The sequence below is a fragment of the Podarcis bocagei genome (genome assembly GCF_964188305.1).
Source record: "Podarcis bocagei genome assembly, chromosome: 3".
NCBI lineage: Eukaryota > Metazoa > Chordata > Lepidosauria > Squamata > Lacertidae > Podarcis > Podarcis bocagei.
Window position 1 is genome coordinate 69,178,690 of NC_138127.1, and position 24,714 is coordinate 69,203,403.

Genomic DNA, 24,714 nt, shown 5'->3' on the forward strand with positions numbered 1-24,714 from the left:
CTGCCATCAGGACCATCTATTTCTCTTGAAAGATATCAAATACACAAATGCATTCATTTAGTAAGATAGTTGTTGCCTATGGAAGACAAAGTTTGATGCTGTGAAGTCTGAAGGGATTATCTAATCATAGATCCCAACAAGAATTGGTCAGGTGCCCAGATTGCAACAAATTGCCTGTATTAAACTGTTTATATAAGTGGATTTGGGCAGGTGGAAACTGGGAAGGGGTGAGGACAACTGAGGCTTCACTGCTATGACTTGAAACTCTCCAGACTCTTTATGCTGCCCATGTTCAGTTCAGGTTCCTTCTCCAATACGCATAGACTTTACATTCTATCAGTCGTTCACCAGAAGCAGTGCCTTGAAGCAACTCACTTTGCCACTATGCATATAGAAATATACTACCACAGCAGGCAATTCCATCAAATCTCATTTAATATTTCAATTTCAGATGTTTCAAGAACAGCATAATATGTAAATACATGATTTATAAAATATTATATTTCTATTTAAAATCCAGAGATTAAAATAACAGCCTTAAAGAGCAATTCTCCCACAACTTACATACTTTCCAATAGAAAAAGGAAAAGAACAAGTGCACATAAATTTAACCTTTCATGCCTGTGTAGGCAACGAAGACTAGCTTCCTAGTCACTCTCAAGACGATTAATGACCATCAAGACATCCATTGCCAGCAGTGGATTTTATGTTTGGAGATTCCCAGCAAAGTCTTACAAATTAATACTAGTAGAAATGTGTTTAAAGAGACAAATGCATGATTTCCATGTTCCAATTTCCTTGGCAACATTCACCTAAGGGCCCCGATGCACAACTTATTCCTTGCAGATTAAGTCTGTACAGTGGTACCTCGGGTTACATACGCTTCAGGTTACTGACTCCGCTAACCCAGAAATAGTACCCCGGGTTAAGAACTTTGCTTCAGGATGAGAACAGAAATTGCACGGTGGTGGCGCGGCAGCAGTGGGAGGCCCCATTAGCTAAAGTGGTACCCTCAGGTTAAGAACAGTTTCAGGTTAAGAGCTGACCTGCAGAACAAATTAAGTTCTTAACCCGAGGTACCACTGTAAAAGGAATAAGGCGATCATGGATGTGTTCTGCTACAGAGAGCCCATGAGTATATGTTGCCAAGGAGAAAAAGCAGCATTTAAAACTAAAACCAATTCCAGAGTTAGCTGCACTTTTTTCAGCCCAGTCAAAACAGGGCAATGCCTGAGACATATGGCGATGCGTTAAGCTGGTGTTGTGCAGTCACAAATAAGGCTTCATGTGAACCAGCCACCATATGGAGAATTGGGAGTGTTGGCATGCCTCAATAAACCCATTTGAACAGGAGTCTGGGGTGGCATTCAAGACAATCCTACTTAGCATAAGAAGAGCCTGCTGGGTCATACTTCTCAGTAAACAGTCACAAGATTGGACTCCACTGGTGGATTCTTTTACAGCATAACCAACAATATGTGGCTGAATGGGTGTCTAGTGTAAAGAATTGTGTTAATGCTGGCATATGATACCTGCTGCACATGAGTAACTGCTACATTCTTAATGGGCTTGAAGTAATCCAGTCCAATGACTTTTTCCCCTGGGGTTTTAGACTTCATTAGGGTTGGGGAAGAAATTAGATTCAGTTCACATTTAAAGGGGAACATACCAAAATTGCACATTCTGGAACAATAGGAGAATTGAAACACAGCCATCCTTCAAAATGAGCAATTCTATGAATTTTGCAGTGCAGTTTTCCAACTGCACAATATTTACAAAAATGCATATGTTAGGAGAAAGGGTGCATAGAAATGAGTATTGGTTAACAATAACATACATAAATGTATTGGAGGAAATTGCTTCCAAGGAATGGATGTTAGTCAAAATTATGCATACAAAACTGTGTTTATGAGGAGAAATTCACACTAAAATGCTGGCACTCTCCTTCCCTTAGTATTTAAGGTACTGCTCTCCTTCCCTTAGTATTTAAAAGTGGAGGGGGATCCTGCAGGGTGCTGCCACAATGTGGAGAACTGAATTTAAGAGTGGAAAAATGAGAAACTTAGAAAACTGAAATTGACAGATCCATCCGTCCCTTGACTTTATTATTGGGATTGTATTGGGATTATCATTGGGATTGTACCCAGCAGTGGCTTTGTAGTAATAATGGAAAACGCTTCCGCTTGTACACGAGAGGCCCCTGGTTTTTGCCTATCCCACCCCCATCCACTGCAGTGTTCCATACCCACTCCCCCACCTGCCTCCTCAAAAGCTGCTCCCGTGGGTTGGGAAACCCTCTGAAATGTTATGGGATAGGCAGAGGACACAACAGTAGGTAACTGGTGAATCTGGGTGCATCATCTTGTGCAAGTGGAAGTGCTAGATCAAAGCCAGCCTTAGATACAACCCTTTGGTATTATCTCAGCCCTGTTTCCCCAAATTCTAAGCCTTCCATGGCTATAAACCCCACAAAACCCACATATAGGTGCTTTCAGAACTCGGATCTGGGTTCCCAGATGCCTTTCACAGTATCATTCAAAAACATAACGAAATGTGCTTGTTGTTGTTTGGTTCACAGTTTCAGTGACGGAAGCAATGTTTCTAAATCTTCATCAGCCTCTTTATCCTAAAAGGAAAAAAAGGACATTGCATATGAGGAACCACCCAGAGCTTCTATACCCACTGCCAATTTCTGCATCAAAACAAGGGATTATTTTCAGTGTTCATGGACTAGGAAAACATAACTAGTTCATTCTTCCTTTTAATCATTATGCAATAGCTCAGTAGAAAGCTGAACAAAGGGTGGGGGGCTAACCTGATACAATGATTTTCCTTTCCAACTTCCTCCTGCACTGAAGTATTCATTACATTACATTCTAACGGATACTAATAAAGGTTTTCATCCTCCAGTCATCACCTTTTGGAAGACTTTAAGTGAACCCAGGCATTCCTGTGGCTTGACGTTTGTGGCTTACATTATCATCATTTCTAGACCCTTCAAACACATATATTTAGAAGTCAAATATAGTCTATTACAATAGTTATGGTTGTTTTGGATCACATTGCATTTTGATTTATTTGGTGTCTCCCACAAAGTCACTGCTCTACAGTTGCAAAGTTCAATTTGTCTGCATATGACATTTCAAATGGAACCCTGTGGGCACTACATCTCCAAGCAGCAAGTTGTCTGTGTGATGTGGCTCCATAGCAGCATGAGGCACTTCTGACTCTTGCAAATTTAGTGATGCTGTGGCTGAGGACACCAGTACTGCACAGACACTTGCATGGAGCAGTTGCCTTGGTCTTTTGGAGCTGCAATAAACTAGTTTTATTTTAAGCAGTATCCTACACAGCCAGGTATATTAGTCTTCAGTTTTATGCAAGGTGTATTGGGCTTGATTCCCAGTCACTGTACTCTGGGAATCACCAGTCCCAACCACCGGACTGATGGGACAAGGCACACATAAAGATAATTGGAAAAGGGTTTAGCTCTGCAATGTTGTTAACACTCAGCGGGCACTGATATTTCGGGATTCCATTGACGAAAGCTTCCTGGCCAACAGCAGATAAGATGATAGGAACTGAACTCCCACAGTGAGTTCATTTCTAGCTAACAGCAAAAAAGATGCACAGAAGAGGCAACATGCTATTTGATGCAAATCTCCAGCAACTTGGTAGTTTCGTCATAAGAAGAAGAAACAATGGAAAGAGATATTGACTACACTGGGCAACAATTTTTTACTTTTTGAATGTTGTCTAGATTTCTACAACTGATTTAGGGTATTTTTGCACTGCTGAATCAGGAAATGGCATCTGTTTCTCTCCATCAGGTCAGGTTTTCTGTAAACTGAATGGTGGGCATTGATAAAGGTAAGTACACGTAAATTGCATGTTGCTTTACCATTTTTCAAACTTCAGGGCTTGAACTTCCGTTTCTTGGAACTCCTGGAATGCTCAGCGGCAGGGAGGTCTCTCTTCAGAGTCCAACAGTAGTCAGCCATCATGACTGCGTCCCAGCGACCCCGATACCTGGTCTCCATCTCTTTCATGTCCTGATGGAATCTCTCCCCCTGCTCGTCACTCATTAAACCCAGGTTCTCAGGAAACCGGTCCATATGTGAAAATAGGTAGTGCATCTTGATGCTCATGTTGCAGCCCAGGTTTCTGAAAGCAGTCAGCATGTTGTTGACAAGTTCTGCATAGTTTCTGGCCTTATTGTTGCCAAGAAAGTTCTTCACTACCAGAACAAATGCCTTCCACGCTTCCAGTTCCACTTCGTTCATTGAGTTTCCGAACTCTGGATCTCTGATGAGCTGACGGATCTGAGGACCGTCAAAGATGCCAGCTTTCAACTTCTCCATGGTCAATCCTGGAAAAGCCTGGCACAAGTAAGTGAAGCAGTCACCATCCTTGTCCAGAGCCTTGGTGAACTGCTTGATTAAGCCGAGCTTGATGTGCAGCGGTGGGAAGAGTATTCTGTCTCTGTCCACCAGAGGGTCGTTGATGACGTTCCTTTTTTTGCAAGGCACCAGTTCCTCCCGCACAGGCCAGTCCTTCTTCGTGTAATGCTGAGCCCGGTCCCTACTATCCCACATGCACAGAAAACATTGGTACTTGGTGAAGCCAGACTCTTGTCCCAACAAAAAGTTCACCATCTTCAGGTCAACACAAATAAACCACTTATGCTGATCATAACCAATTTTCTCCAGCACATACTTCACCGCTTCATAGTTCTCCTTCAGTGTAGTTGAGTGAGCCAGGGGTATAGAGGCAAACTGGTTGCCGTTGTGTAGCAGAACACATTTCAGTGATCGCTTGCTGCTGTCAATGAACAGTCTCCAATTTTTGGGTTTGTACTGTGGCACTCCAAGCCCCATTAACTTAGTTTTGATCCCCCAACTTTATGCTTTGCCGCACCAATTTATGGAAGATTTCGAGGTTTTGTGACTTCAAACTGATCCCTTTTCGACATAATCACCCAGAACTATCGGACCTGAATACTTCTTGTCATTAAAATAATTATTTCCAATCAAAACAATTATTCGACATGGCATTTTACCCCCACCAACTTCTTCTAAAATGCTCCACACAAGCGTACATGTGAACAAAAACGTAAAAAAATGACATGTGGCCATAGCTCAAAAACCTGACCTGATTGAGCAAAACCAATGTGATTTTTGGATTCAGCGCATCAGATTCATCCTAAATCAGCTGAAAAAATGCAGACAACAAATTTGTTGTTGACCAGTGCTACTTTTAACTTAATGTAAAACAAGAAGGGGAACAGAAGAAATAGGCCTGGTTCAGACGTCAACAGGATGTTCAAAACAACTGGATCAGATGTCATTGAACACTGAGGTATAAGAAACAAATAAATCTCCTCTGCAGCTGAGCAGAGAAGAAGAGGGAGTGTTCAAGCTCATTGCTTATGTTCACACAAGTCACGGTTTGTTAGAGTAATCTCATTACATTTGAGAGCCAGTGACCCATAATGGCTAATAATGTCAACTATTAGCCAGGAAACTGCTATCTGAAGCCTCACCTCCACTATGATATCATGAGATGGCCTTAGGTAAGCTACTTTCACTCATCCTTGGTCCTCCCATCCCCACTGCAATATGGGGAGAATAATACTGGCCTGCCTTACAAGAAGAACATTCTGCAACTGGAGGGTCACCACTGAGAAGACCATATTACAAGCCCTGGTAAGCTGGAGAGATAAAATGCAGAGCACCCTGCAATACACAGGAAAACCAGGCAACCCCTAGGAATTAACAACTCTGTGGACACATTAAAGTCTTTGAGACTTTTGGAATGTTCCCTGTAGGATTAAAGTGCAGTATAACAGATTTAGGGTAAGTGTTAGGAAACCTCATAGGAATTCTATAGCAGAATGAGCCACTTGGGAAGGATATGAAATTTCAAGCTAGGCAGACAGAGCTGTGAAGGACCTCTTAGTTTATCTTGGAGCATGAACTGGACTGGAGATCCGAGAATTCAGAAATCTATCCAACTCCATAATTAATGTGTCCACAGCAAGCTTTTGCTTGATAGTTCTTTCAACAACATTAAGGCAACATAACCAAACCAAGAAATTATGTATCAGTGCCTTGAAAGATATTTATTGTAGTCATTGCAAATCTTTGCCAAAATACTGTCAAGTAACAGGAAGAGATGCCAGACAATTCCCCCCCCCCCCCGAACCTGCTTGCAGCACTGGTCCCAAAGCTTGCACTACAGAATTCCACATTTCAAACTTCTTGCGTAAGTAAATGAGATATAATTTATCTGAATCAAGTCTTCCTCCTCCCTGCAAAAACATACCACCCATCTTATATTTAAGTGCATTTGTAGCACGTTTTGCATGGTGGGCCTCCAATGTTGGGCTTCGTAGCCTTAAGGAACGCTCCAGACTGCTTACTGAATTGCCTATGACAATGCTAATGCAGAACTTCAAAATCAGACAGTCACAGCTCATCTGATCAGTGTGACTAACTACACGGCATGCCACCCGGTTCCTCATTAAAATAAGCATCACTATTATGATAGTCCTCTGTTTAAACATAATTTCATCATATTAGTATTTACGCAGTTTCCATGTGTTACTGCAATCAGTCACACTGGGGATGTCACAAGCCACCTTCTACTTTGCATGCAACTGCCATATTTCATAATGATTTGGGCCCAGGACTTCTCTCTTTTTTGTTGTTTCTAACTGTTCCTCTAGAGCACTAGAGGAAGAGGAGGTTGGGAACTTGTGGCCCTCCAGATATAGTGGCCCTCCAGATATAGTGGAGCTACAACTGTAGCAGAACTTGACCACTGGCTGGGGCTGACAGGGTTTGGGAGTTAAATATTTAGATGGCCACAATCTTTCCCATTCCTGCTCTACAGAAATAAAAGTACAACGTACCAGGAAGCTCTCCTCTGCAGGCACTCTTTAAAGTACATGAAAGCTGCAGAAGACAAGTACCACCATACAGACCCTGTACTTCATCATCACGACTAACAATAGCATGGAAAAGGCCTTAATGATTCAGGCTATGATACATGACTGTATCATAACATCCCTAGGTGACTGATGAGGCAGCAGAAACTGCTTCCAAAGAAGGCATCCCCCTTTTGTGGAATGCTCTCCCCAGGGAAGTTCATCTGGCGCCTTCATTATATATCTTTAGGTGCCAGGCGAAACGTTGCTCTTCAACAAGGCCTTTGGCTGAATAATATTCTACAGTCTTTTAAATGTGTCTGTGGGAAGAGGGAGGTTGTTGCTTTGTTGTTTTTTCTTTTAGCTATTTTTTTTTGTATCTTGCATTTTTATCTTGTGAACTGCTCTGAGATCTTACGATGAAGGGTGATATACAAGTCCAATAAATAAATAAATAACATTTAAATGGGGCTTCAGACTCACATCTTTGGTGACTGACAGGATTGATGATGCAGTGTCACAGAACTTCAGCGCATTAGTCCTCTGGCCAAGATCTTTGTAGCACTGGACAGGAGAGAGGAGGGAAAACATCACACCAAGTACCTAAGTTAATAGAAATCGCTAAATTATATTAGAGGAAGAGAGCAGACTAGTTTCACTTACCTTTGCCAAATAGACATAATTGTGTTTCGAATATCCAGGTTGTAGTTCTTCAGCCTGACCAAGAAGAGAAAAAGATGAAGAACAGGACAGCAAGAACACCAAAGTCAACGGAATATTTATAATAAAGAACAAAGAAGAGTTTAGATTTGATATCCTGCCTTTCACTCCCTTTAAGGAGTCTCAAAGTGGCTAACATTCTCCTTGCCCTTCCTCCCCCACAACAAACACTCTGTGAGGTGAGTGGGGCTGAGAGACTTCAAAGAAGTGTGACTGGCCCAAGGTCACCCAGCAGCTGTATGTGGAGGAGCAGAGACACGAACCCGGTTTCCCAGATTACGAGTCTACCACTCTTAACCACTACACCACACTGACATAGAAACAGTGGCACTGTTAGCCCTGGACGTAGGCCTAGGGGCTACACCACTTGGTGGTGGTAGTGGAATATCTGCCAGGCATGCAGCAAGAGCAGGCCGGGGAAAGAAAGATGCAGCACAGTAGGAAATGGTGAACCCAGCAGCTGAGGCTGCAACTGCTTGCCACCACTAACCCAAAGTGTGTGGAACAAAGAATGGCAGGGAACTCCGCCACTGAGGTACCACATTTGGCATTGTGGGACCCATGGGGACACAGATCCAGTGAGGGGGCACTTGAGGAGGCGAATATGTTGAATTAAAATGGTCCCAGTTTCAATGAGGTGGAGGGTCACAAGGCAGTTTGCAGCTCAAAAAGCAGGACCAGCGTGGCACTGGGTGGATGATCCTGCCCATCTATTCTGGGCAGAACCTGCAAATTACAGCTTGCAACTTGCACAATACATCATGCCAGGTTTCTTTCAAACAGGATCCTATTCACAAGCCAAAAGCTCTAACAGGTGCAGCTTTCACATAAACAGCTCTCCATATGAACCTTAAGGTGTTTTACACTTTAAGCAGCCCAAATCCCAACAAACGCTGACACAGCAGATGAATTAAATTTAGTTTAGGCAGATGTGTGCAGTTACTCCTCTACAGATATCATTTCAGAAATCTTTGGCCTTTAGAAGAGCTTTGAATTTATAGCTGCCGAGAACAACTTGTTGAGCAAATTTCTTGAACACCAGCCACTTGGTAGGTGGGCTTTTGCAGAGAAATGAGGGAGTGGGAAACAGTATCTACCTTAAGAAAATTCTGCAGAGCTTCATGAATTGTTGAAGTTGGCGGAGTCCCAAAAAGAGCAGCAGCTACTTTTTTCTCAATCCAAGACAACTGAGCCACCTTTGGAAACAGCAGGAAGAAGGGGTGGAGAGAGTGTTGTTTCAGAGATGCTTTTAGGAAATGAAACAAAGTGTTGTTTTGCAAGCCAATTACCATAATAAGTTATCTTCAAGAAAAACAAATTAACCAACCCTGGAAAAAAAGCTCCATACTGGATCTACTCAGTTGTACAACTGGTTTTTATGGGTGATATCCAACTAAACAGCATTGCTAGCACAAGGACCTTTAGTTGTGCAATGAAACATCTGCATCTTCTCCTCTCTCCAAACACCCACTGAATCTGTTCCAGGGGTTCCCTCAACAGCCCCTGGTGCATATTTATAAGCAGACATATGGGAAGGGAAAAGGGTGGTTAAAAGTTCTTGCACTAGCAGACCTGTTCAGATGGATAGTGTTTACATTTTGCAAACCAATGAGAAGCTATCTTGGCATTCAGTGGCATATAAATAAAGTATTTTCACAAATAAGCAAGATGGCCACCACTGTATCTCAGGATACACTCCTAAAAAAAAACGCTTTTATTTTTGGTCTAAAGGGGGAGGGGAGGCAGGAATTTAAAACAACACCATGGCACACCAAGAATCCACATTTAAGGAGAAGTCCCAGTGAAGACATTAGAATTCCCTTCACATTGGTCAACATGATATATTGGGTGTATACAAATACACATATTCAAACTTCACCGTAGATGTGTCATTCAAATTCTTCATGTGTCAGTGGTTTCCTCCCGCCCCCAAAGAATACAGTTCCCTACAACTATAGACAGGTTATGTAAACATATTTTGTTAGTTAGTGGAATGACTTGCAAATATACTTCTAGGATTAAAACTGTCATCACATAGGAAGTAGCAGGCACATAGACCTCCCCGCCTCACTCTCAAAGCCTCTTCCTACTTTCTTTCTTAAGGGAAATGTTACTGTCATTTTTATTAAAAAACACACCAAATAAATGGACACTTCAAACTTTAAAATAAACTTCCCAGCAGTTTGGGGTTGTTTTGTTTGGTAAGGCCAGTTGTGGACAAGCATTTGTTCTCTTGGAAGTGGAGGAACATTTGTGCATTAGCATCAGTTTCAGCTAATCCAGACGAAGCATATATGGCTTGACAGAAGAATAAAATGAGGGGAAATACTGCTTATATAATATTCATGTGGACCACCCAAATTCCAATATACATACACTCATAATACTGTACACTGATGGATCCCACACAAGGTTCAGCTGTGATGTCATAGGACTTCTAATTTTTCCATTGTGGAATTTATAATTAGCTTCTTAAAACCTGTGGCTTGAGCTTAGAAGAATGAGATGTGTCTGGCACTATACAGGTTTCCTTACAAAATTTAATAAGAACTGACGTTGAGGGTTTCAGTTTCATTTCTGGCTGGCTTAGGGTTTGGTTTTCACTGCTCAACAAGCCTTCGTACCCAAAAAAGGAACTGCTTGGCTTGCCTCTAGTACCTTTCTATATATAATCTCCAACAAAATTAAAGGAACACCAAAAATGTATGATGTCAATTGCATACAGGGCTTTGACTTTCTGTTCTAGCCCCTGTTAAAGGGAAATATGTCCAGAAGAATTTCTAACACCTTTATAAATGAGATTTCTCAAAACAGGCCTTTTGGGGTTTTCATTATTAATACAATATTGCCAGATAGAGAAAGTCTAGGAATATCCTTTCTTGCTCTTTAGAACAAAAGCCATTGTAAAAAAAAAAAAAAATGCTTCTTTTTATATCAGAGCTGTACATGTTACAGTGGTACCTCAGGTTAAGTACTTAATTCGTTCCGGAGATCCGTACTTAACCTGAAATTGTTCTTAACCTGAAGCACCACTTTAGCTAATGGGGCCTCCTGCTGTTGCCGCGCTGCCAGAACACGATTTCTGTTCTCATCCTGAAGCAAAGTTCTTAACCAGAAGCATTATTTCTGGGTTAGTGGAGTCTGTAACCTGAAGCGTATGTAACCTAAAGCGTATGTAACCTGAGGTACCACTGTATTTCTTTGTCACATTTGTATCCTGCAGTTCCTCCAAGGAGCTCAGGGCAGGATTATCCCATTTTATCCTCACAAGACTTCTGTGGAGGAAGCTTGGCTAAGAAAGAATGTGACTGACCCAAGGTTATCCAGGGAGCTTTGAGGGGAGGCCAGTGAAAACTGTGATGGAACAAGTGCAAGTACACATTAAATTATTCCACTACTACAAAGAGGTGGATGTGGCAGTGGGGTTTACAGAAACCCAAAAAACCCCATGCAAATTCCCAAGTAGTGCAATTTTGTACTTGGCCTCAAAGTAGCCAAGACAATTTTCAAACTTGGGTCCTTTCTGGAAAATGCCTTATTATTACATTATTTCCCCCACTATTAGGCTCAGTGCAACCTAACCATACTTCTGAGAGGTAGGTTAAGCTAAGGGACAATTTGCCCAATGCCATCCCATAAACTCTATATATGTAAAGCGGTTATTTGCCCCCATCCAAACCAAACACCGTGATCATGGTGTCCTAATGAAAGCAAATGTACTGCAGCCCACACTAGTGTCTCTGAATCAGTTTTTTCCATAGCTGCACTGAATCAATTGTCTGCCTATGCAATTAACATAGTGTATGGAATTCTGCTTCCCTGAGTTTTAATTGATCCCAGATTTCATCTAATTCCTTGCTTCACGTATAATTTTCTCTCTTGAGATATTCTGTCTAGATTACTTGATAAGAGTAAGATTATTATCTTCAGTGTTTTGGCTCCTTTCCAACTTGGATATGAAGTTCTCTTATCTTGGATACCATTTCAGTCTCAAAGTAGGGTGATGTCCAAGGTAAAGTTAAATAACATGAAACAGAGATGCTACTCATAAATTGCATGTTCTCTTTTGTGAAAAGAACAGGAAAGTCTGGCATATATATGTCTTTAATACTAATGGCTTTCAGGTCCAAGCAGAAGTAGATTTAAAGCTTACATCCTTTTTTGAAAAGATATGCAAACACTAAATATGGGTTTGAAGAAGAGAATACTACTGCTACTTTTTTTTGTTTTGTTCTGCTACTTTTTAGAAGTCTAAACCTCAGCCCTGCAGTCTAGTTTGGAGCTGGGGAAGGTGCAACGATCTTCCCAGTAGCTGCTCTGGGCTTTGAAGGCACTCAAAGCAGCTTAGAAACACAGTACTCTGAAACTTCCAGGTGGAGAGGTGAGCTAGGGCTCATCTACGTTCGTCAGAGGGAGACAGACATCTTCCCAGGGCAAGGAGGACGGTGGGGTCTTGGTCCCATATTTGTCAGCCTCATCATGCATCCTGCCCTTAAGCTTTGGAACCCCAGCTTCTTCTTCCAGATCCAAGTTATTGCCTATTGAGAGCCAGTGTGGTGTAGTGGTTAAGAGCGGTAGTCTCGTAATCTGGTGAACCGGGTTCGCGTCTCCGCTCCTCCACATGCAGCTGCTGGGTGACCTTGGGCTAGTCACACTTCTCTGAAGTCTCTCAGCCCCACTCACCTCACAGAGTGTTTGTGGGGAGGAAGGGAAAGGAGAATGTTAGCCCCTTTGAGACTCCTTCGGGTAGTGATAAAGCGGGATATCAAATCCAAACTCTTCTTCCTCTTCTTCTTCTTCAAGTGCATGTTTAGCACCTACTGCTTTGTGTTTTGTTCTGTTCTAGCAGTTGCAATTTGCCCCCTTTTCTTGGTTGCTTGGATTCTGCTGTTTTTATATTGCATTCAATTTTGTCCCTTTGAGAATTTTGAATTGAAAAGCAAATGATCAATCCTCTAAATAAAATACAACAGATCACCTGCCACAGGCACACTTTACAAACTTCATTAGGATAGACTCAGAGCTGAGTGGCAGAACTTTGCATGCAGAAGAGTCTGGATTCTGCTGCCACTCAGCGGAGAGCATACTAGGCTAGGTGGCATGGCTCTCTAACAGAAAGCTTCACACACTCAACTCCTCTTGGAAAACAGAAGTGAAATTGCTCAATGCTACAATTTTAAGTAAGCTTCACAGGGCTTCTGCTGAGTAAAAGGACATGAGGATCACTTACTTCATAGCACCATCTTCCAGCTAGATAATATAAAAAAGGGTTTTGTGGCTTAAGCTCAATAGCTTTGTCTAGATGCTCCTGTAAGAAAGAAGACCAAAATGAACTTTCCTTTGCCTGGCTATAGGCTCAAGTTCACAAAGTGGACCATTTCCCTTTTGTCCTGGCACCCTGTAAATATAGTTGTCCAAAGTCATCTTTGTATCAAAAAGAAGCCTCAGACAAGAATTATCCAACACACCTGGCCTATTAACTCTAAAGTTTAGAATACAACAAGTAATGTCTTATCAATAACCAAGTAAGGGTGAAATACTGCTTTAATTAAAATCAGTAGCAGCCCTGCATTTAAACTCCATCAGCAGTGAATCAACAGACACAAGCAGACCTCAGAGTGTTAATGTAAACCAAGAGTAAATGAGGGGTTTTTTTTTTATACAAACACATAATTATGCACTTCTTTCCCCGTCTCATGCTGTTCTTTGGAAATTCAGACTTGGGAGCAGTACAAAAATTGAATGGCTGGTTCACAAAGTCATACTTAAATCTTCTTCAGTTTGAAAGCTACTTCATTATGTCTGGTAGGAGCATACAAAAATAATCTCATCTCCTCAGCATAATCCTGGCACTGAAGCATGTCCCCCAGGCAGTTACTTTTACTCTAAACACTGTCTTCAAAGCTGTCAGGAGGAAGTAATTTAATAATAGCAGCAGCTTAACAAAGCTACCAAAAACATACCTTAAAGAGATAGCCATTCCTGATTTTGTTCTGCACACTTTCAAACTGAGACATGTAGCCACACATCATTGCAAACCTGAACAGGAAGCAGCAAGGAAAGAGAGAGAAATATCAAAACATTGATGATCATTTTAATCACAACAATGCCAGCCTGGCTAAGATCCTCATGCGAGGAAAAGCACGGAGGCAAAACCAGCTTGTAGTCAAAACTGACTAAAGCCCATCCAAATCTTTTAAGCAAAGCTGTAATGTTTAGTCTATTATTTCATTTAAGCGTTTTGATGGGCCAAAAGTACTAAAGAATTTTAAAGCAATTGTTCAATAATTTTCAGTACAGAAAATACAGGAGTGGTGTTTCATTTTAGAAGAGGCGTTCTTTCTCCTCTCTCTCACAGTGACTGCCGCGACTTGTAAGGGCATAATCTAAAAACAAAGAAGGGTTTCTTTCTTGTTCAAAACAATAGCTTTGTTCGTGTGTACTGCAATCTGAAGGATGTGGACTAGTCAGAAGTCAGTCCCATTAAGTTCAATAGGACTTACTGCTTGAGTGTCCTTTGGACCATAGCCTTAATCGATTAATCAATAACTTGTGAGTAAATGTGTAGATTCCATATGCCAATACAAAATAACTAGAAGTGTGGGGCTTAAATTGTTCATCCTTATATTGTCTGTCATGACCCTGATGGCTTTGAATCCAGCTGCTTTTATACACTATTCAAGGTTCATACCACAAGTGGCTTATGACAGCTGCAACAAGAGGGAGGAGAACATCTTTCTCATCAGTATGGATAGAGCAGAGCATGGACAGAGCAACACAGATTTCAACTACTCTGTATTTTCCTTATAGAACAAATCCAGGGTATCCCAAAAGAGATGATTTATGATGCTATGAAAGATCTTTCAAAACTGGCCTTTCAAATAATAATAATAATCAAGAGTGTTGGCAGCCCTAAGCAGGAAAGATAAAGGAATTTCAACTATTTGGATGAGAAAAGGGTACTACAAACTTAAATTCCCATAATTTGCAGAAATGCAGGCAACATTTTCTCTCCAAAACCCTTTGGCTCATTAGGTGCTAATCAGATAAACTCAGCATACCATAGCTAAACGGATTGCAGCTAGAAAAGAAAACAATGAAATGCAAACAAGCTAATCCCAGGTTTTCACAGTATCTCCAAGTCTGTGCGTGACAAGGGAAGAAAGGTGCTGGGTTAAACTAGTTAAGGGTGATACTTTTACATGTAAAGGCCTTTCTAGACAAATAACAAGCTGCTTATTTTTCTTAGTGCAAAAGTCACGCTAGTTGCAATCGTATCTGCCTCGAATAAGAAAGGGGGGAGGAAGCCTTTGTTTTTTTTAAAAAAAATGATATTTATTAGAAGTTTAAGAATTACAAAAAAAGAAGAAAAGAAAACAACAAAAAATTGACAAGACATACATTACAATACATAAAAGGAAAAGCATAAAAAACAATACAATACAGCAAAAAAATCAATAACATTAAAACACACATCCAATGTTCCATATCTTTATCTTTCATTTACTTGTTTCATCGACCTCCTCACACCTCCCTTTTTGTATTCTAATTAATTGTTTCAGCAAATACTTTCCATCTTTCTCAATTTTTGTTATATAATTTATCTTAACGATCTAACCTATTAATTAACTCAGCAAATCCTTTCCATCTTTCACTATATTCTGTCATTCAATTTACCTTAATTTATTTAACCTTATCTTACCATAAAAAACCCTTAAAACTTAAAACTTATTTGTACATGACTCCTTATATCATTTCTACTAAAGCCAAATAGTTTCATTCCAACATTTTTCCTAATACTCGTTAATTTCACACTAATTCTCAAAATAAAATTTTAAAAACTTTCTTCCAATCTTCATCCAACGTCTCTTCTTCCTGGTCTCGGGTTTTGTCAGTCCTTCTTGTCCATTCCATCTAGTCCATCAACCTGGTGATCTTATTCTAAAACTTATTCTAAACACATTTTTATTCAAGGTCAGAGTCTGGTCTCACGATCCTAATCTTCACAGCTGTGAAATCCCCAGATCGACTCCAGCAACAATTTAACAAGCTCCCTCTAGAGGAGACAATTTCTATTTGTATCCATCTTTTGAAAACAGGACCAACAAAAGAAAATTACTTTCATTTTTCAAATATTTTGTTTCTTTTGAATGCAAAAGGCAACATTGGAATCAATTTGTTTCTCTTTTTTAACTATCTGTCAAAAGACGTTCTGTTCACAGTCAATGAACTTCCCCATAAATTTCTGTCTCTGACACCCCGTTCCCAGGTTTGAGACGGTGGAAATTTATCTTTCTTTACTCTCTCACCTGCAGGCTTGAACAGTCAAAAAATCCCCCCCCCTTTTCTCCTGCTTCCAAGAGGGGTTTTGGTGGTAATAACTGAAGGAAATTTAGACCTTTATATACGACTTTCCAGACTTTAGCTTGCAAAATTTTTGCTTCAATCTATTTACAAAAACAGGAGGCGGACTTCCTGTTTAGAACCTTCCCGCTTCAGTGCCAAATTAAAATGTTTCTTAATCCAATTTTCCGTTCTACTCACGGGTATTTGTTTAGAGTCCAATTGTCCACAGGAAAAAGTCAGCGCTCTCCGGCAACAACTGTGCGGCCTCACTCCGTAAAAGTAGCGGTTGATTCAAAACACCGCGCCACTCACCCCACTTCACTTCGGGACCCCGAAAAGGGTTTCCCTACGAGTAGGGGAGGCGCTCCTGGTGTCAGCCGAATCCCACGTTCCCAGGCTTCCTCCGCCTGGGATTTTTAAAGGGTCTCCGCCTTTGCCGCGGCGGCAAGACCCGATTTTCACGGAGCGGGTTCCTCTCGGTCAGAGGAACTCCGCCATTGCCGATGGCGCTAACCCGGAAGTCTGGGGGGGGGGAGGAAGCCTTTGAAGGGGAGGTATACATTTGCTGCACATTCACATAACCCTTTGTAAATAAAAAGCAAGTACAAAGACACAGTGGTACCTCAGGTTAAGAACTTAATTCGTTCTGGAGGTCCGTTCTTAACCTGAAACTGTTCTTAACCTGAAGCACCACTTTAGCTAATGGGGCCTCCTGCTGCTGCCGCGCCGCGGGAGCACGATTTCTGTTCTCATCCTGAAGCAAAGTTCTTAACCCGAGGTACTATTTCTGGGTTAGCGGAGTCTGTAACCTGAAGTGTCTGTAACCCGAGGTACCACTATATATGTGGCAGCATGGAATAAGGTAAGTACAGAAACAAACTACATTTCCATTTCGAGGAAAGTAATTAGCCAGGGGAGCAGGTAGGAGAGGTGGAGGCTCAGGAGCCAAGAGAGTTTGGGAACAGAAGAGCAAAGAAACAGAAGAAAAGAACTGTGTTTAAAAATGGCACATTGCTGGAAGAGAAGATGGTAGCATTACTGGCATTTTTCACTTAATTTTTCATTTAAAGAGATACATGAGTTTTGCTGTTCTTCAGGGGCACAAACTTTAATTACTTAAAAATGAAATTTTACCCTAAAAACACACACAGAGAGAGAGAGAAAATGACATGGCTGTAGCAAAGGGCCCTTCTGAGCAATAATGCTAGAAGTAATGTCACATAAGTGTCTTTAGATGAGACCTAATTTTTATTTGTTTATTAAAATTTTAAACTGCCCTTCTTTCTAAAGGAACCTAGGGCTGCAAAAGAGTAAGTGACAAAACATGTTAAAAACCTCTTTTAAAAAATTGCAACACAGTTGCAGAGCGAAAAAGATCTCAGCTCAGGCAACTTGCTGGAAGAGGCACTGAAAGAAACAATAGAGACAGGGCCTTTCTATTTTGCAAGGGAATGAAATTCCGAAGGGTAGGTGCTACAACACTAAAGGCCTGACTATTACATTGTGCAGAAATTATCTCCTGATAACAGGATACTAAAGATAACAGGATACTACAGAATACTAAAGGGCTTTGGCCCAGTATACCTGAAGGAGCGTCTCCACACCCATCGTTCAGCCCGGACACTGAGGTCCAGCACTGAGGACCTTCTGGTGGTTCCCTCACGGTGAGATTACAGGGAACCAGGCAGAGGGCCTTCTCCGTAGTGGTGCCTGCCCTGTGGAACGCCATCCCATCAGATGTCAAGGAAATAAACAGCTATCTGACTTTTAGAAGACACCTGAAGGCAGCCCTGTTTAGAGAAGTTTTTAATGTTTGATGTTTTATTGTGTTTTTAATATTCTGCAGGAAGTAGCCCAGAGTGGCTGGGGAAACCCAGTCAGATGGGTAGGGTATAAATAAATTATTATTATTATTATTATTAATTATTATTATTATTATTATTACTACTACTACTATTACTACTACTATTAGTATAGGAAAATCTCACCTGCAGAGCATAGTGATCAATTCATGTATGCCAGGGGCGAGATTATCTAACCTCAGGTATCTTGGTCCCAAGCTGCATAGGATTTTAAACACTAAAACCAGCGCCTGTGTTGGTTTAGCCTGTGACTGAGAACGCTATAATTCTTTCAATATTGACCCCCCTCACCTTCCACCCACTATTTCACAATACTTCACAACAATTTGATGTGGTCAAATAGAGGGCAAAAGCTCTGCACTATCAAGTTATGACCCCTGATCTACTGGTTCATAGCCTTAATGAATTGCTTCAGTTAGTAATTAGATTCATAGATTACATTAAGAAGAGCATGACTTACTTCCAAGCACAGGATGCGTAGTTTCTGACTGTAACCCTCTAACCTTGCTGCAAGCAATAATTAATTAATTTTTAAGAATGCAATTGAGCTATGGTAGAATGGCGCAACTAACAAGCATGGAGAAATCAAGCTGGCAAGTTTTCTAACCAGGTTGTGAAACCTGATTAGGTACAGTGAAACTGGCTACAGCATAGATCGAGCCTTTTAAGGTGAAATCCAAGGGACCTTCAGACTGATCTGTAATCATGTTTACTCAAACAAAAGCTCAGCTGCAATCTGGTGCTGTGCGGAAAACATTTGAAAGCAAATTATTTTTATTTTGCAATTGCGCTACTTCAAAAACTGTAAGAACCACACACAGGCACACACACAACACAGGGTGCTAAAATGGCATTGAGGAGCACAAACTATGCAGCATCGTAGTGTACATACAAGGGTGTATGTGTCGCTACTAATAAAGTGCAGAAAGGGGAACACTGCCCACATGGCTATGCCACACCCACAATGTGGACATAACATAGTGAACTGAGCATACCAAAAAGCATTGCACATCCCTGAAATGTAGGTAAATGTAAAGGGACCCCTGACCATTAGGTCCAGTCGTGACCGACTCTGGGGTTGCAGCGCTCATCTCACTTTATTGGCCGAGGGAGCCGGCGTACAGCTTCCGGGTCATGTGACCAGCATGACTAAGCCGCTTCTGGCAAACCAGAGCAGCGCACGGAAACGCCGTTTACCTTCCCGCTGGAGCGGTACCTATTTATCTACTTGCACTTTGACGTTCTTTCGAACTGCTAGGTTGGCAGGAACTGGGAGCAAACAACAGGAGCTCACCCCGTCACGGGGATTCAAACCGCCAACCTTCTGATCGGCAAGTCCTAGGCTCTGTGGTTTAACCCACAGCGCCACCCACATCCCAAAATGTAGGTAGTCAATTGCAGTTAGCTTACAGCTGAGGAGCAATGATTAGCAGCACTAGGGTGCTTCCAGACTAGAGGGCTTTCATGACTCACAAGCTAGTCCCATCCTTGCAGGGAAGAAATCTAAGTGCTGGCACAGCGTGGTTTTCCAGCAGTTGAGGTCTTCAATAGAGGAAAGTCATTTAGATCAGGTGCAATAGATTAGTAACTTCTGCACTATCTCCATGCAAAAAAACCAAACAAATTTGTTTGCAAAACTCTAAATCAACTTCTGGTAAGCAAAACATGTTCGTAAAATGAAGATTTAACACGATCAATTACAGCTACATTCTCTGAAATAAACTCTAGGACTGCAATCCTATAAATACTGGCCAGGATGTAAGCTCTATTGCACACAGTGGGACTGTGTAAACATGCATAGGATTGTGCTGCAAAGTGCATTAGCCCAGTCTACTTAAGTAATACTGGATAGAGAGTACTCATCTGTGTACTTTTCCAACCAAAGCTATGAAAAAAATGATGCAAAAGCACAGAACTTGCAGGGAGAACATCTCATGAGGATCAGAAATATATCACTGTGAAGGTTGCTAGTGGTTTTTAAAAACCGATCTTAGGTCCATGATACACAGCACGGTTCAAAAATAAAGTTTGAAAAAGCATGCGTAAATAGAGGAAGTTAACTGGAGTTTAAAGAAGGCTATCCAATAAAGCTACAAAGGAGGGAGGCTAGTTGAATGTAATAATTCAGAGCACTTAGAAAATAAACTGGCTGTAATTCTACACACACACTTGTGGGGAGTAAATCCCACTGAACTCAATAGGACTTACTTCTGAATAGACATGCCTAGAATTACGCTGGTGGAGGATAATAATACAGTTAGGGGAAAGTGAATGGGAAAATGTCAAACATGACAATAATTCTGAAGGAAACGGAGTTGTGCATGTAAGTTGTATGTCTCAAGTATATTCCTAGACTTCTACAAGCATAGGAAGAGACAAAAGATAGCAGCGCCAGACACAAAATTAAAGGGAAGGGTAGAGATGTATGGATGTCATCAAGAGGCATTTGGGCTGCAACCTCATGAACCTCTTGCCCACTTAAGTCACGTAGCTGTCAGCAGCACGGGCAACCTTGGTGGACTGTGAAATCACAATAAAAACAACTTGGCTCTGAAACAGGAGGAAGCCAGGGAGAAAGAAGGGCCATGAGCGCCACCTAATGGTCCAGCTAGGGATCTGTGAGTAACTCAAAAGCCACTGCTCAGAGTTCCGTTACTTTGAAACAGGGCTGACTCTAGCAGGAGGCAAAGTGAAGCATTAGATTTGGGGTACCATTGATTTGGGGCTGTGTTTTAACTACAAGATGTCATTTAGATTTCCCTTCTTGGGTGCCAAAACATTGTGGGCTGACCCTGATCTTACAGAGGTTCGAAACATTGTTTGTCCTTCCTCCTCCTTTTCTCTGCGTTTAGATGAAAACACAAGGAGTTCACTATACAGGCTGTATAACACAGGCAGCATTTCAGTTCCATGTAGGTAAGAACATTCACAACACATGTGGATCCCACGTGTTATAACTGCACATATTTTCCTGTATATATTGGGAAGATGTGAGTGGCTGAGACCTCCTACCACACACGTGTGTGTATACACATTCTCTGCATGTACAAAATGCAGTGAGATGGAATATAGGAAACTGCCTCATAGAGAGTCAGAGCACTGGTCCATCCAGCTTAGCAATGACTGGCAGTGGGCCTCCATCATTTCAGACAGGAATCTTCTCCAATCTTACCTGGAGAGGCCACAGATCGAACCTGGGACCTTCTGTTATGTCCCACATGTATTCTCCATGGGACTAAGGTCCTTCCCCACACTTTCGCTTTAGGATAGAGTGAAATTTGTTCCAATCAATATGAATTCAAGTCTCTTGGTCCAAACGTATTGCCGAGCCTTCACACTCTCATGCCTAAATGTGCTTCCCTCAGCAATTTGGGGGGTTGTTGCTGTTTAGTCATTTAGTCGTGTCCGACTCTTCATGACCCCATGGACCAGAGCACGCCAGGCACTCCTGTCTTCCACTGCCTCCCGCAGTTTGGTCAAACTCATGCTAGTAGCTTCGACAACACTGTCCAACCATCTCGTCCTCTGTCGTCCCCTTCTCCTTGTGCCCTCCATCTTTCCTAACATCAGGGTCTTTTCCAGGGAGTCTTCTCTTCTCATGAGGTGGCTAAAGTATTGGAGCCTCAGCTTCACGATCTGTCCTTCCAGTGAGCACTCAGGGCTGATTTCCTTAAGAATTGAGAGGTTTGATCTTCTTGCAGTCCATGGGACTCTCAAGAGTCTCCTCCAGCACCATAATTCTAAAGCATCAGTTCTTCGGCAATCAGCCTTCTTTATGGTCCAGCTCTCATTTCCATACATCACTACTGGGAAAATCATAGCTTTAACTATACGGACCTTTGTTGGCAAGGTGATGTCTCTGCTTTTTAGGATGCTGTCTTTGGGGGGAGATATGCTTAAATGGGAAGAGAGTCTGAATGCAAGTGCCCCTATAACTCTGGAAAGATCAAATCTATTGAACCCCTTTTTATTAATTCCCAGAATGATCAGATGCATTTTATGTCCTTTTAACTCCTTTCAGATCAAAATGCATCTAACAGTGGAACCTCAACTTACATCCGCCTCTTCTCACAGACATTCCAAGTTGCAACCACGGCAAACCCGGAAGTAAACACTGGGTTTGCCACAATTTGCACATGCGCAGAAGTGGCTTCTGCCATCTGCATGAGCGCACAAGTGGCTGCCATGATCTACGCATGCGCAGAAACATGCTGCTGCCAAATGCGCACAACGGCGCCTCTATTAGCATCTGGTTTTGCCCAGCGGACGGGCCTCCGGAATGGATTATGATAATAAGTAGAGGTTCCACTGTATTGCTTTAGGTGTGGCCTATTTTAGTTTATTTTATGTTACTTTTACTGATTTTATTTTACCCTATTATACACATTTGGATAATGTGTTCTACGTGGTTCGTGTTTATTTATTTCTTTCTTTCTTCATACTGGTCATTGGCTGTAACAACAAAGATTTGATTTGATGGATCCAAGTCCTTCAGACTTACCACTGGTGACTCTCAGCACTTGATGGATCCAGGTTTACAGCATTTTCACTCACAAGCTTTCCTGCAAAAGATGCATCACAGAACATAAAAGTACTATTCGTGATATAACAATAAACCTGACCATATTAGCTGAAGAACATGCTATGCAATATAAAGATAACAATACAGATGTACCTTCAAAGTCGAACGGAATCCGTTCTGGAAGTCCGTTCGACTTCCGAAACATTTGACTTCCAAGGTGCGGCTTCCGATTGGCTGCAGAATTGGAAGCTGCGGAAGCCGTGCCAGACATTCGGCTTCTGAAAATCATTTGAAAACCGGAACAATCACTTCCGGTTTTCAATCGTTCGGGAGTCGAAACGTTCGAGTTTACAGGCGTTCGGCTTCCATGGTTCCACCGTAGTTAGTTATAGTTTGTGAGCCACCCTGTGACCTTTAGATGATGGGTGGTATATAAATTTAATAAAATAATAATTAATGGACAATGTTGAACTTTATAAAGCCAGTTCAAAGGTTAAAACGATTATCACTAATCTTAACCATGTTTGCCCTGAAACAAGTCTCAGTTATTTTAGTGGGACATGGGTAACCATGCCTAGAACTTTGTCTAGTAACTGAAAAACAACCCAGGTATGAAGAGAAAACTCCTATCATGATAGTTTTTTAAAAGGATTGGTGCTCTGCCCTTCTGCTGGCTCCAGTATCCCCCAAGTGAAACACAGGGCTGGAGCAGGGGAACCTAATCCTCTTGGTATTATAAACTCAGTACATAACTCAGCTGACCTTTGGTAGCATAGTCCTTTTTTTCTTCAGCCTCTGTGGTTATTGCAAACATGTCTCCATAAGCTCGGGCAAGCCTCCAAAGAAAGCCAGTATGATTTCTATACTGCAGGTAAACAGAATTTGATACATTAGATTGCCTTCACCACATATTTCTTTTGCCATAATTAAAATGCCTATTATGCTAGTCCTCACTTTTTATTCTGCACATATTAAAGCTTATTGTATTCTAATTCATTCTATTCAGCCACTGATTTCTTTTGTTGGTCTTTCCAGATACTTCTGAGGAACAACAAATAGGACTTTGAAATAAACAGCCACTGCAAATCAATAATTTTTTTCCAGTTACCCTCCAACAAAATGGAGAGTTGTTGCTAGTCTGTTGTGCAGAATCCAAGCACCTTCTGCTGAAGTAGAGATTATGTTGCAGGAATGTCACATTTGTTCAGTGTTCCAGCCACAACATTTTGTGGCTGAGAAAATCTAATTCTTCTATCAGAGCAAGGACTGAGTTGTAATAATTTCCTCTGGCACCTTCTGTGGTACCTCCTTTAATTTTAACATTACATAAACATTTAAGAGAATGACATATAGCGCACTGAATTATAGCTTTTAGTATGAAATGTTTGCATGGCATGGACCCTTTATACCTTTTCCTCATTTTCAAGCAGCAGTTTGAAGCTCTCCCTTTTCTCATTGTCTGAACCATAATGAAACCTGTCCGCATTCTGTAGAAGATTAAATAATTCTATCTTCTCTTCAGGTGCCAGAGGGGATGTGGAAGAACTGATCCATCCTTTTTCTTCCTCAGACTCTCCTTCAGTGTCAGTATGAGCTGTAATGTAGCTAAAACATAAAGGATTTTGTGGGTGGGAATAGTTTAACTTCTCCTAAAGGCGACAAAAGCCAGCACTCTTAGCAACTTTCACAATTTTACCAGTTATGCCATCTTAAGAAAGTTGCTCAGTTAATGGAAATTAGAGAAAGAGAGAGAGAGAGAAGAACCCATACTTTGTAATATCAATTGTGCTTTTGCAGAATACAGGCAACTCCCCATTTACACAGGGGTTGGGTTCTGAGGCACTGCATGTTTAAGTGAAATCTGCTAAAATGTATTCTTCTAACTGCTAAAGTGTCCACTTCTACTGTATACCACTATTAAAAACCCATTTTTGATTGTTACCTTCTATGCACCCACTGGGTTTTTAAAGCAGCATTTTCCCGATGCCAAAACAGCATACTACTTCGGACACTGACCAAATTCAGTGAAACTTAAGTCTGAATGCAGTGAAATGTTAACGATAAGCATTTTTCAAAGCATACTACCCACTCCTTTTGTTTCTGGTGCAATGTTTATGCTTTAAATTAGAGAGCAAAAGAGATTTCACTTGTTGAACCAACTGAAAGTGCTTTAAGACCCTGAACAATAGTAAAGATAAAAATTTACTATGTGGGGTTACAAGTTCCTTCATGATACCATCTACTTTGCTGCTAGCAGCCTTTCGGCACCACATCAAATACCCTTCCAGGGTTATAGGCATAGCGATCAATGTTGCTCACCAAGACCTTGAGATGAG

The 24,714-nt window shown here is 41.4% G+C and overlaps 1 protein-coding gene across 2 annotated transcripts in view; it reads right to left on the minus strand.

Moving 5' to 3' along the window:
* Positions 1-417: 417 nt before the first annotated feature.
* RMDN2 (regulator of microtubule dynamics 2) overlaps positions 418-24,714 on the minus strand; it is a 31,280-nt gene continuing 6,983 nt past the window's right edge. For both annotated transcript variants that reach the window (XM_081188135.1, XM_081188136.1), the window contains 9 exons: positions 23,788-23,983; positions 23,141-23,243; positions 22,358-22,418; positions 13,612-13,687; positions 12,879-12,956; positions 8,746-8,844; positions 7,592-7,645; positions 7,412-7,492; positions 418-2,626 (listed from right to left, as the gene is read on the minus strand). In XM_081188135.1, coding sequence (XP_081044261.1) covers positions 2,573-2,626; positions 7,412-7,492; positions 7,592-7,645; positions 8,746-8,844; positions 12,879-12,956; positions 13,612-13,687; positions 22,358-22,418; positions 23,141-23,243; positions 23,788-23,983 — 802 coding nt within the window. In that variant the 3' untranslated portion in view covers positions 418-2,572. The remainder of the gene's footprint in view (positions 2,627-7,411; positions 7,493-7,591; positions 7,646-8,745; positions 8,845-12,878; positions 12,957-13,611; positions 13,688-22,357; positions 22,419-23,140; positions 23,244-23,787; positions 23,984-24,714) is intronic.